General features: G+C 41.6%; 2 protein-coding genes across 8 annotated transcripts in view; both read left to right on the forward strand.

Annotated features, from left to right (window-relative positions):
* The window catches only part of LOC107324773, a 44,148-nt gene extending 43,471 nt beyond the window's left edge, over nt 1–677 (forward strand). Inside the window, exons 86-87 of the mRNA XM_032449345.1 lie at nt 120–195; nt 394–677. Of these exons, the coding sequence (XP_032305236.1) occupies nt 120–168 (49 nt within the window). The 3' untranslated portion in view covers nt 169–195; nt 394–677. The remainder of the gene's footprint in view (nt 1–119; nt 196–393) is intronic.
* A 251-nt stretch (nt 678–928) lies between these two features.
* The window catches only part of LOC107324778 (membrane cofactor protein-like), a 33,817-nt gene continuing 21,868 nt past the window's right edge, over nt 929–12,877 (forward strand). For 5 of the 7 annotated variants that reach the window (XR_004309676.1, XR_001559558.2, XR_004309674.1 and 2 more), the window contains exons 1-10: nt 929–1,093; nt 1,824–2,015; nt 2,565–2,661; nt 3,275–3,360; nt 3,726–3,932; nt 4,563–4,745; nt 5,086–5,274; nt 5,887–6,078; nt 6,392–6,418; nt 6,866–6,932. Coding sequence is in view for 2 of the 7 variants with exons in the window: in XM_015885122.1 (XP_015740608.1) it covers nt 946–1,093; nt 1,824–2,015; nt 2,565–2,661; nt 3,275–3,360; nt 3,726–3,932; nt 4,563–4,745; nt 5,086–5,274; nt 5,887–6,078; nt 6,392–6,418; nt 6,866–6,932; nt 10,029–10,080 (1,440 nt within the window). In the remaining 5 variants the exon portion in view is untranslated. Of the gene's footprint in view, nt 1,094–1,823; nt 2,016–2,564; nt 2,662–3,274; nt 3,361–3,725; nt 3,933–4,562; nt 4,746–5,085; nt 5,275–5,886; nt 6,079–6,391; nt 6,419–6,865; nt 6,933–8,679; nt 8,785–10,028; nt 11,442–12,877 lie in introns of those variants that run through there. The other 2 variants (XM_015885122.1, XM_015885123.1) reach the window with 2 other exon arrangements.

Consider the following 12,877-nt stretch of genomic DNA (forward strand, 5'->3'; position numbering starts at 1 on the left):
AGTGCATCAACTTGGGAGTCAATGGCGTGGCTGTGTTGTTTCATGTCCAAGATTCTTCCCAAGAGGAAATCTGAGCGTTCATTATGATCTGACATAGCTCACTGTTCTTTTTCACGTAGCTACTACCGTACGTATGAAAACTACAATTACAAAACCTCTCTGGATTAGATGACAGCATTGAAACGTTCACTTCTGGTAAGTCAAACACGACTACAGAACCTCAGCTATAAACTTTATCTTTTGTTCTCTGGCAATGGCAGCTTTGCAATCGATTTCCTCTTTGGAGCGTTAGCCAGGAGAGCAGGCTCTCCTCCCTTCCTAAGAAATGATATAATAAACACTGACATGAAAGCCTGAGGAAATCTAATTTTCACATCGTTGTGTTCTCCACAGGCTGAGCCCATAACCAGCACTCGAGGCGTTCTATGCATGGAAGCACTGCTCACATTACGACCGACCCAAGAAAGCACTTTTAACACAGAATCAACACCCATCTAAGGGTCTAACGAAGCTCAAGCTGTACAGAAGCCCATCAGGAGCCTCCTTTCCTGCACTTCACCTGCTCCTTGCTCTGCAAAGCTAATAGAGAACCGAAGCATTTCTGTGTGTTTAGGCTGTGCTCATACAAAAGCTTCAACCAATAAAGCCCAAAGGCAGCACTGTGTTTTGTGCCTCCATCTCGATAGACCTGCCTTATATTTTAATAGTATAATGCGTGCGGCCTGCCTTCCTGAGGAAGCCCCCCTCAGGCCTCACACAGCCTTTTGATATTTTCTTTGCTTTTTTTGGTTTCAATCCGCCTTCGTCCGTTCACAAACCACACTTTAAAGCGGTTCCGTCAGCCGGAAAGAGGCTGGGCGAGCCTTCCCTATGAAAAACCCCAATCCTACAGCTGACATAAGCCGCCCTCTCAACCTTAACTTAATGAGGAGGGCAGGGCACAAAATGGCGGCCGCGGTACTACAGAGCCGAGGGAAGCGCAGCGCGCATGCGCCCCGTCGCCTGAGAGAGGGACGCGGAGCCTCCGTTATGGCGGCGGGTGTTATCGGGTTTGCGGTGCTGCTGGCGGGGCTCGGAGCGGTGCAGGCGGAGGGTGAGCGTGAGAAGCGGGGTTAGCAGCGGTGTGCGGTGCTCTGCGGGCCGCCACGGAGCGGGGTGGGGGGGGTTTGAGAGCCGGGTGGAGGTGGGGAGCGAGTGGGGAGCGGGACGGCCTGTGGGGAGCGAGGAGACAAAGGGAGCAGCCCCGCCGTGCTGTGGTGATGGGGGGATGAAAGTTAGTGGGGTTATTATGGTTTTTTGGGGTGTTTTTGTGTGTTTTGTTCGTTTTTTTTGTGCGAATGGAGCTCGGGGAGGGGCTCCTTTGTGTTCGTTGTTTGCTTTTGTTGCTGTAAGGTGAAGGGGAACGTTGCTCAGTGTGGGTTATGTCATCAACTGAATGAAAACCACAAAAATAGGAACTAGAAAGCTATTATAGAGGCTATTATAAAGCTGTTATAGAGGTAGGTTGCTAAAGAGGACCCAAGCAGAGCAGCAATGAAGCTGTGGTGGTGTTGAGTGGTTTCTGGATGCAATCAGGGTGGGAACTGGCAACTCAAAACCTTAAGAGCTGTAAAAACAGTGCTGGCTTTTAAGAACTTAGTTACTTTGTGGATATACATGGTTGCATGGGGATCTAGGCAGCCCGGTCTGGTGGGGTGCCAGATGGGCTTTATGGTCTCTATGATTATTTGTAGTAACAGCCTTAAAACTGAAAGCACCAACCTCTCCTGTGCCTGTCCTTGTATCTCCTCGTGCTGATAAATATTGTTTCTTTCATTCCCCAGACTCCTGCTTGCCTCCAGATAACGTCCAGAATGCAGAGCTCATGGAGAGTTTCAGCGCAATGAGCAGCTTTCCTGTTGGAACCACTGTGAGCTACACCTGTCGCCCCGGCTATAGGAAGATCCCTGGGATGCCCACTGATCGAACGTGTGGTGAAAACTTAGAGTGGTCACAAATTGAGACGTTCTGTACAGGTAATGTGTGCGTGGACTTGTAGTGGTGATGCTAAGTCATGACCTGAAGCAATGATTGAGCACCTGGTGGGAAGGCAGGGCCAACCCAGGGGAGCTCAGGTGCAAACAGTGCACCTGAGTGACTGGAAGAGGCAGAGTCAGGATCCACCTCCTCCTAAACCTCATTTAAGGGTTGATAGTGGAGGTGAGGGCATCTCTTGTTGGAGATCCTGCCTACCTGAGGCCTTCTGATGGTAAGCGACTCTTTTCCTTCATTTCTGTATCCATGGCTGCTGCCTTTGGACTCATTCTCATTTGTTGTAGCCAAAGGTTTGCCACCCAGCTCTTATTATCCCATTATAACGTGACAGACCTCTTGCTTTTTTTGTTTGTTTTCTCTTGTTATTTAATGATTTCAGTTGTTTTTGAGTGAGAATTAATTTTCTGTCTAATTTAAGTTGAAGCTTGGAAGAATCACTAGTGACTTTAAGGGCGGTGTGTGCCAAAGACACAGTCTTTGTATATAAGTACAAAGATATAGGCTTGGTTTTTTTTCTTCCCTTTCCCCAGCGAGAAAATGTACTCATCCAGGAGATTTAGAAAATGGCTTTGTTCATGTGACAGATCTTACATTTGGTTCAGCAGCTACTTTTTCTTGTGAGAAAGGGTAAGTGGGTTTGTTTGTTTGCTTTCCCATTTAGAACAGATTGGAACCAAACCCAAACTGAGGTTCTTGAGTTATAGAGGGACAAATCGTGGTGAAACTTGGTTTGATTCCCTGCCTTTACTCGCATCAAATAAGGCTTAAAGTGTTTAGCAAGGTTTTACCTGCGTTACCTTCTAACACCTTTTTGTTGCCCCTGTGGCACAGGGTGTAAGCGTATATTCATTGCACTTCATTACTTCATTGTATAGCAGCCCATTTGTCTGTGTGTAGCAAATCAGCTCTAAAGCATTAACCTCTCGCAGGCTTTTTTCTTCCTCCTTTCCTGTTTGCAGTTGATTTCTTTAGCACTGGTGGCTTGGTGGTATTATGTGCAAGTCTTAAAAGGGAAAGGTTTTGTCTGTTTCTTTAGTGATGTCTCGTTTCCTTCTCTTGTTTCTGAAGCTGAGCCTATTAACAAAATAGCTCTAAAGAAAACATTCTCACCACAACAGATATGTGGTATGTTGTGTCTACGTAGTCACAGAACTGAGTTATGTGAACAGCATTTCTAGCTGCTCCTTGGAGAAACAAATGTTTTTAAGTTTCACCTCTTTGAATGTTTTTGTCTGTCTAGGTACAGGTTATATGGAGATAAACAAATTACCTGTGTAATTAAAGATAAAGGTGTTGACTGGAATGGAGCTCTTCCTGTATGTGATCGTAAGTAAAGTACTGCTGTATTTATGCTTTGTACTCAGACTGTGGTGGTAGTAGTTTATAATATAGCTGTGTGCTGTATGTTCACTGGTGAAAGAGATGATGGTAAAATAGGACAGCACTCAATTTTTTAGTTCTTGAGTTTGTTGGGGGTGTGCCTGAGGAATCAACACTAGAAATCCTCGGTTATTGTGGTAATAAGTTGATAGTTGTTAAAGCTATTGTTATAATGACTACAGGTCCTTCTCAGTTAAAACTAAGACATGTTACAGCTCTATATCAGATTTTAAGTGCAGTGACTTGAAGATCGAAGCTCTTTGCTTAGGGGAACAGAATTCTGTTAGCTAACTTGTATGGTTTTGTTCTAGATGTTGTTTGTGAACCACCTCCAAGTATAGCCAATGGGCGTTACACTGAAGCAGACAGCTATGTTTATCAATCAACGGTAACCTATAGTTGTAATGATGCACAGAAAGGAGAAGATCCCTTCTCGCTGATTGGTTCACCTTCTATTTTCTGCACGGCTGATGAAAGCTCAAATGGTGTTTGGAGCGGACCACCTCCACAGTGTAAAGGTTGTTTGTTTCTCAAATATATCTTATAGAACTCAAAAGTTTCAATATCTGCCTCTTGGGGAGCTGAAGGGATGGATGGTTTTCTCTAGAGAGAATGAGGAACTTTGTCCTCTGTTGCTGTGAATTGATAACATTCCAGCACGCATCAGATCAACTGCATTATGGATATTGATAAGAGCATAACACTGGACTTAAAGAATAAAATATGAGCATGCAGTTGGTAGAAATGACAAGGACAAAGTGAAGGAGCTGAGCTTGAGTACACGATAAAAGCATGTGTGAACAACTGCTGTGCTAGTGCAGAAATAAGTGTAAAGTTTAGTAAGCATGTGGTCTTGCTTTGTGTTTGCAGGGAGAAAAACCAGAATGCTAGCCAAAATCATTTTGTTTTCTGAAATTCTGTTGCTGTGTAGGAAGAAGTATGAGGATTGGAAGTGGGGCGTGCGTTTATTTGACTGTCTACTGTTGCAAGTCAGTGTCTTAAATCAGGGACCACCTGCACATTAGAGAGAGCAACACAGCTCAGTCCAAATAGTTGGAGGGGTTAAGAAACTTTGTTCCAAGTATTGAGTGCTATGAAGATACTGTTAACAAAAGTTTCAAGGCTGGTTTTCCTCTCACCTGTTTCAGTGGTCATCTGTGAAAACCCAGAGGTAGAACATGGAAGAAAATTAACTGGGTCTGCATCTCACTATTTCTATGGGAACTCAGTTATGTTTGAATGTGATCCAGGCTATGTATTGTTTGGTGAGGATGTAATTACCTGTCAAGAAAATAGCACCTGGTACCCACCAATACCAACTTGTCGTAAAGGTAAGATTTTATATAGGAATCCAACTTTTCTTGTATTTTTGAGTATGGTTAAATCTTAGCTATAATTTGAAGTACTTACTCTGTAGTTGGAAGTCAGGAGCTAAGGAAGTTGATGCTGAGCCTCGTCATCCAGGTATTCATGTGACGTAATGTTTCTTTTAAGCCTTCCACAGTAAACACTTATACTTAAGATTATGGTAAAGGCAGACAAGAAGTTCTAACAATTCAGATACGCTGATAGCATTGTGTCATACAAAAGCAGTGTGTACTTAGAGGGCTAATGAGTTATAAAAAAATTAATGCTTCTTATTGCTACGTTTGCCTTTAAATTATGTTTTAGTTAGTGGAGATTCATGCAGTGCCCCAAGCATCTCCCATGGAGAAGTGGTGCCATTGAAATCTGTGTACTCAAGAGGAGAGTCTGCTCAGATAAGGTGCAGTCCTCACTGTGCATTTCCTGATGGTGGTACAGAGGTCACAGTAACGTGCCAAGGACAAAATACATGGAGTTCTGAACCAAACTGTGCATGTGAGCAGAATTCATAATAAAGAAAATTAAGTGACAAGTTTGAATTGTTTGATATAGTAGTGTTTGATCCCTGAAGGTCAGAGGCCTGTCAGTGTGCCCAGCTGCTTACAGGTTATGTTAATAGTGTGCGAGTGCCATGGGTTGGGATTTGAGTAACAGTACAGAGCCTAGTTGGAGTTCTTTAGTCTTAGTTCTATGTGTAGAAATGAATACAGTTCAAGAGCCCATTGTGGAAGACTTGTTCAGGGAGTGCTAACTGAACATTCTGCCTTTGGAGGTGACAGGCTTTATACTTTTTTTCTATTCTTTCCCTTTGCAAGATGTAATGTTAACAGAAAGATTTTCATTACTTTGATGCAACTCTTTATCCCAGTGAGGCTGAGGTGTATATTTCTGTTCATGCATCTGGAGCATGTCCATCATAAGTTTATGCTGCCTCTGGGAGCATAAAGCCTTTGCATATAATGTCTTAACGATCAACTGAGCATCTGATATTTACACAAATGTAGGGGCTTTTTGATGGCAACTTCTTTAATGTGTTCCATGCATCAGTTCTATTCTCAGACTGTCTTCTTTTTTTTCCCCCTCACTTTTAAAATATTGCCTTTCTAGGTGGTCCTGTACCTTCTGGTTCCTCTCCAGTCATCAGCCACGGTAGAATAATTGAAGGAAAAAAACCTGCATATTCTGTAGGGGATTCAATTACAATTGAATGTTACGTAGGCTACACGTTACATGGTGCAGCTCGTATTGAGTATATTGGAGAAGACAGATGGAGTCCAGAAGTGCCAGTTTGCAAGTTAAGTAAGTATGAACTGCAAGAATTTCCAGTGGAATGGAAATACATATAGAATACTTCTCAGGATCATGCTTTTATATTCAGAAGTTATTTATTGCAAACCTTTATCTTTATTTTGGCATGAGAAATAGGGTTTTAGGTAAACAACCTTTGAAGAATTGGCATAGTTAAGTTAAATAAAAATTGCCATGCAAAACTAACCTGCACAAGGGTCATCTTGACAAGTGTTTGTATTTAAAACACCCTCGTGAATACTTGTATAGTACGTTTGAATAAGAAGCATGCATTCCTCATAATACTAATTTACTCTGTTTTTAGGTGCTTATATTATTGCCATCATCTGTGGTAAGTATCATATCCTTTCTGAATAATGTACAACACGCTGTTTGTTTTTTATTTGGAATTGATATTGTGGTCATTACCTGGGACTAATAAGAGCCATGTCTGGAGTTCTGGTTACTTCAAAAATGCTTTTCTGCTCCTAAAATCAAGCTTTCTACCACCACTTCTTTATAAATTCATTCTAAAAAGTAACAGCACTGTTGTGAGAGCTGTGCTAATATTCCTGATGAGCTTGGTGATGTTTTGCCATCTTGGTGATCGCTTGTCTTGAGCTGAACTCTGCTGAAGAGTCTTGATTGAAGTATCAAATATGTAATTGGGAATGAAGCCATGTGAGTTTTTGAGCATTGGAAGAGGAGGATGCTGTATAGGATTGTGGAATTTTTGAGGATGTCTTTTTCATGAGCTATTTACTATCACTCTAAGGCTTCTTTTTAATTCTTCCTCAAGTGATCGTGGCACTTCTGTTGTTCCTGGCAGCCTTCTGGATCTTTAAGATTTTCATTTCACGGGAAGGGTAAGTAAGTCTTTTTTATTGGCAATTTCTATGTGACAGCAAAAGCAGCGCTAACATATGTAGTTGCTTAAGCTTTATCTGCCTTTTCTTTTTTCAGTTGTGTGATGTCTGTATGTGAGCTTAGCAGCTAAAGTACCTAACAGCATATTTGACTGTTCTCGTTTCTGTTACTTAGATAAGATGCTAATTAACATTCCTGCTATTTTAAAGGATGGAGAAACGCTGTCCTTAGGCTTATATTTAACAGAGGTACACTTAGCAATATTCACATGTGCTCGAAAACATGCCATTTTCTATCTTAAAACCAGCAGTACTGTAGGTTTATTTTGGCTTCACCTGCTTTATTTTTCACTTTTTGCCTGAATAAGCATGTGGTGTCACTAGGGGAAATCTCCTCAGGCTTTAAAAGCCAGAGTGGTTTATGTGATCTGGAAGCCTTGGAAGTGAGCTTCCTTGCTTCTGATGTACCAATGATAGTGGAGGGAAATGAGATTGCTGCTGTGATGTGGACCAGAAAAAACTTGTATAAAATACCACAGACTTATTAGAGCCTTCTTGTAACTACATCGACCTAAATGGTCCTGTAGTGTTTGAACAAATAGCAGGCATTGCTACTAGAATGTATAATGTGTGGATAGACTTCAGTTTTGTCATTTGTGGTAGCAATATTTGCTATCTTTACATTATAGACTTGTAAAATCAACTATAAAAGATTCGGAGCACAAGTAGTAGCTTTTGTTTCTTTATGAATCACGCAGAGCATCTTGCATTTTGAACTTTCTTTTCAGAGTAACTGGTTATATTTGCTTTGTGGTAGAGAATTGGCGGTGGATTTAAATGCTTTGTGCATTGCTTCTTGTAGTGATGTCTTTTGTTTTTTAACCTTCTCACAAGAAATGCTCTTTTCTTGGAAAAGCTCTTCGTAACAAACAAAACACTGAAAACTTAGAGCAAGTCAGCTTGAACAGTGGGGTGTTACCATACACATCTCTCCAAAACTCAATTAAATTTCACTAGATTTAGTGAAAGAGAAAATAATCTAGGGTTTGTGAGACAAAGGGATGCTTTCAGCAAAGCTAACCAGAGGAAATACTCCTGCAGTTCTGATTTATAGTGAAGGACATGTGGTGCTACTTGGGACAAACCTGAATCTAGCTTATATCCAGTGAAGTTTTAGTGGAAGTATCTTCCCCAATAGGCAGCATATCATCTTTTCAGTGACCCCAGTGGCTGGGGCTGCTCTGTAAAGTAATTCAGTGCTTTTGAGTAATTGCTTTTTGTCCATCACTTGGGTAATCTGCAACCTGGACAGCCCAAATGCAAGCTAGTGCTACTCTGGCAGCACTTTCTGCCTTCACCTGTGTGGAAACTGCTCAGTTTGGAAATAGAAGTGATCTAAAGGAAAACAAAATAGCATTGTATTCCTGAAAATCCCACGCCATCTTACTGCATCCTGTGTTTTCCTTGAGCTTCATTGCTGTGAGCGCCTGACTGTTAAATCCCATTCTTATCTGAAAGCCCAATCTAATCTCCTTCTGCTAGGGCCTAGGTCTCACTCGTTTTCTGGATTCCTGAAGCAGCTGAGCCTTTCTGAACCACTGTGCTTCCAGTATCTCATACTGTACCTTGGCTGTGTTCGTCTATAGCGTACAGCAAAAGCTGTGTCTTGCCCTCTGCTGCTTCTGTGTTCAGTCTGTCAGTTTAATAGGACATTCAATTAGACCTTTTCCCCCTTTTTGCTGTTCAGCTTTTATACAGTTGATGAGAGTGGCAAGAAAACATGTATTTTAGAAACAAATATGCCAGCTGAGATGGAAGAACTGCAGAAATGAATTAATTGAATCTTGAAAAGGTATACTCTTTCCACTTCATTTGGACATTTACATTAAGCTTAAGTGTCTTTTTTTTTAATGGTTTACCCTGAATTTTAGCAGTATGGAATCAAGTGAACCTCAGTTTCCTATAGGAAAAGCAATAAGAAGCCTTCATTCATGTCCTCCTTTCAGAGGAAACCCAATTACATGTCTTTTCTGCAATTAGCACCTTCCAAAATCTGGCTCTTGACTCTTCCTCATCAGTATTTTGTTGTTACTGTTTTAATGGCTTGAATTTGCACAAGAAATGTTGTGAGCTTGGCTTTGTGTTGCTGTTTTCCATTGCACAAGTTCTGAGAAGGTAATAACAGAAACATCATGTTTCTTATTCTGACTTAAAGTCTCTTCATATGAATAATCTTGTGAGTCTCCCTAAGCTTAATTCCATTTATGCCTTCTCAAGCTTAAAGTTGATTCCAAGGTAATGTGTTAATGAATACCATCTCTGAAATAAGGTGTTCCTAATTGAGAATTAGCTTTCTGGGTTGGTTGGCCTTAATTTTGGGGAGAGAGAATCTGAAACTCTTCCTGTCATGAGTAAAAGGGAGGATTGGAATAAGAAATAACACTGTGGCAAAGCTCCCAAGGCTTTGTGCAGTATCAAAAACTCCTCGGAGACCTCAAGTAATGGTGCAGACATTGGTTGGTTTTGGTTTGCTTGTTGGTTTTCTATGAAAGAAAAGCTGTGCTATTCAAGAGTTTGAAAATACGTGGATGTGGGCTTTAAGTGGTCGTGGCTGCCATCATAAGTTTATAACCCTCTTATGTTTAAGTACTGTATACATTCTACAGTGAGTTACAGAATCAAATTTTCACTAATGCTTGGTTAGAATGTATTTTATAGCCAGAAGCTATCAGACTGCATATAAAACATATGAGTTGCTCACAATGTAGCCTCCAATTGAGTTAGGAACTGTGTAAGTGCTCTGTCTGTGCTCGGCTCCTGATAATATTCTGGCATGGTTTCTTCATCACTTGAAATGGTCCACTTGGATCAAATCCTCTTTAATCCATGGGTTATTCTTTGCACTCCAGTGGGTGAAACTGAAGCCAAAATCCCACTAAGTGTATTGGTTGCTTAGTAGGAAGCAGACAAGTGAGTTAGTTTCATGATCTCACCTGATGATTCAACGCTACATCTGAGGATGTGCTTTCAGAATAAAACGTAAGAGCTATTTAAATGTAAAAAAATCCCTGATTTGACTTATTTTTCTGTTTGTAGGAAGAGTGACAGCACTCCACATACTGCCAAATATACGAGCTGTAAAGCATGAATGACTCTTTCAGAGGGTGGGAGGGAATTTGCAGTTGGATGTGCCTATCAGAAATGAAAATGAGAGCGCTTATTCGCCTACGGAAACTGAACATACCTCACACTGAGTCTTATGCTACTGGTTAACTGTAGTAGGGAATAGTAGGATAAAAAAAAGATCAGAATTGTCTGCTTCTTTTGTTCTGGGTCATTCATTGTCTCCTCTGTGTATGTAAAATGGACTTAGAGGCTCTTGCTGCAGCACACATCGCTGTCTGTCGACGGGGAGCACTTCTTCCTTACAGAAGACTGTCCAATGTTAGCTCTGCTCACTAAGTTTCTAATGCATTTCTCCATCCCTTTTGCAGTTAAGGTGGTGTAAATGTCACCCCTTAAGTTCTGTAATGCTTTAAGTGTTCGTTTTTCTTAAGAGGTTGGTGCAATTTAAGGCCGCGTCAGTTTGAAACTGTCGCAATTTAGATCTTGTATCTGCTGCTTTCTCGTTTGCCAAAGTTGATTTTGTATATCTGATGAATTAAAATGTGCCTTTTGAATCAGAGTTTTATAGCTTTTATAATGCTATTTTAAGAAGGAAAGAAAGACCATTGGTATAGTCCCAAAGGAGATATAATGGACTTGTTGCAATGGGGAAGTGAGGTTTCCCTAGCAGGGGTATCCTCTGTGTTTGTATTTATCAGCCTGCTGACAGAAGGAAATTAACCAAAACCTACTGAGAATGCGTGCCCATCCTTGGAGTGTCTGATATGATTATTATTATAATTATTATTTTTACTTTGAGTCTTGCTGTCCATTTCAGAGATGATTCTGTTGCTTTCCAGAATAGAAAGTCTTCCCCCATATGAATTTAGCTGAGCTAAATGAGGACAGGTTTGGCTTTGTGGGTTTGCTGCCAACATGCAGGCAGCTTCTATGCACCCATTTTCCCATAAGGAACAAGTCACCTGGCATCAGGTGTTTGGGGTAGATTGGCACTGCTATTGGGAACAGGTTATTTCAGCAGCATGGAATTAGTTAGGGTTTCATTGGGACATTCCCAGCAGTTGTTTTTGAGTGTTCCTAACAGTCTCCAGTTATTAAGAAGGGGGTTTTTTGCTGTGCAGAAGTACTTGCTGCTCACAGCCTCTCCCATAGCTGATACCTAGTTTGCCAATTGCTTGTAAGTACTGTACAAATCTAATATACTGAGAATTGTGAGTGTTGCTCATCAGCTGGCTTGTGTGTGGCATTTCCAAATATACTGAAATAGACCGAATGCTTGAGTGAAATGACTGTAAAAACTTGGCTTTATTTTTTATATTTTTATGAATGTAAAGACGAGCGATGGCTTGTATTATGACAAATAAAGATCTTATTTGGCAGTAAGTGTTTGTCTTTCATTTGTTGCGTGGTGGACGGCTGTGTTGTGTATTCCTAGGGGAGAACATGAGTTGGATGCATGAAAAGCCAGTTGTGAGGTTTGTGTTTTAAATGTCCCCTTTGGAAATGTGTGGTCAGCTGCCTTAAGGTGAAACCTGTCAGAGGAAGGGCTAGAAAACTAGTGTGCTTTGTGTTGTAATTAATGATTGTTATTAGCTGCTATAGGTTGGAGCACTTGGGCTTGGTGCTGGCTGCGATGAAAGCATCGTGTTGTTGCCATCTGCTGGCGTGTCAGTGGTAGTAGGTGTCTGCATTACCAACATCAGCATTAGTGCTCACTGCTGAGCGTGGGGGGGTGTGATGTGCAAACAGAGCTGGCACTGAAATGAGACTCAAGGAGATTGGCTGGTCGTCTAGCAGGGAACCACGTCATCTGTCTACCTGAGACAGAGCCTGATCCCAAGTAGCACACAGTTTTATTGAAAAGAAGAAGCTGTGAGTAAATAACAGGTTAAAGCAAACAAATAGCACATGGGATACAGCAGGCAGGAGGGAGGCTGGCTATGCTGCTGTGAGTGAGCCCTGACTTGCTCAAGGTGAAGGACCTCAGTTGGGTGTTAGAGCAGATGCTCTGCTTTCCCCTTAAGCATCCCATGGTGCTGAGTGTCCTCCAGGATGGTCGGTCAGAGGTGTAACTTCGGCTCAGAGAACATGCAGGATGTTTGTGAAGCAAGGTTGTGCCTCTGCTGGCGTTTATTTATGAGGACTCTGGGGCTGGGGGGGGGGGAATGAATGAAGTTTTCCATTTATTGTTGCTTTTCCCCCTACATCATAACCGATTTCAAATGGTGCTAGACAGAAACTGAGACTCTGAACACCAAGAGAAATCGGTCAGCCTGTGTAAGAGACATTTTTCTGGCTCAGAGAAGATCCTCTTGCAGATGACAGCTATGCATTCTTTAAAGAAGACTATTCAGTGGTCTACTGAGTGCTTCATCCACTTTCTGTGTGTGTAAACGTGTTTGACAGCAGCAAGGTCAGGCAAAAGTAGTTTAGTTTGGCTTCGTTTTCATGGTTTGGATGCAGAAGTATAAACGCGTAGCAAAATGTTACTGGAAGGGAACAGCAATAAGCTAAAAAACATGTAATATTAGGAAAAGGAGAGGATTCTGTGTGCATCAATGTGATTTCATCACCGTTATTGAAGGCACGTGTGGGTTTTGTTGACTGTTGAGATCAAACTGTCAGGGGGAGCCTCTCTGTTTGCAGAACAAGTCCCTGGAAGCTGCAGGATGATGATGCTGCAATGAGAAGATCCCCAAGCACACAGGGAAAGTACATTTGCTCTAAGTTAGTAAATTAAATGCTAGCTTCCTAGTGACTAAATAGGAGAGGAAATGTACTCTTTGCCTGTCAGGGTGTAAGAAGCACCGTGCTGGTTT

This window comes from Coturnix japonica, chromosome 26 (genome assembly GCF_001577835.2).
Source record: "Coturnix japonica isolate 7356 chromosome 26, Coturnix japonica 2.1, whole genome shotgun sequence".
Classification (NCBI taxonomy): domain Eukaryota; kingdom Metazoa; phylum Chordata; class Aves; order Galliformes; family Phasianidae; genus Coturnix; species Coturnix japonica.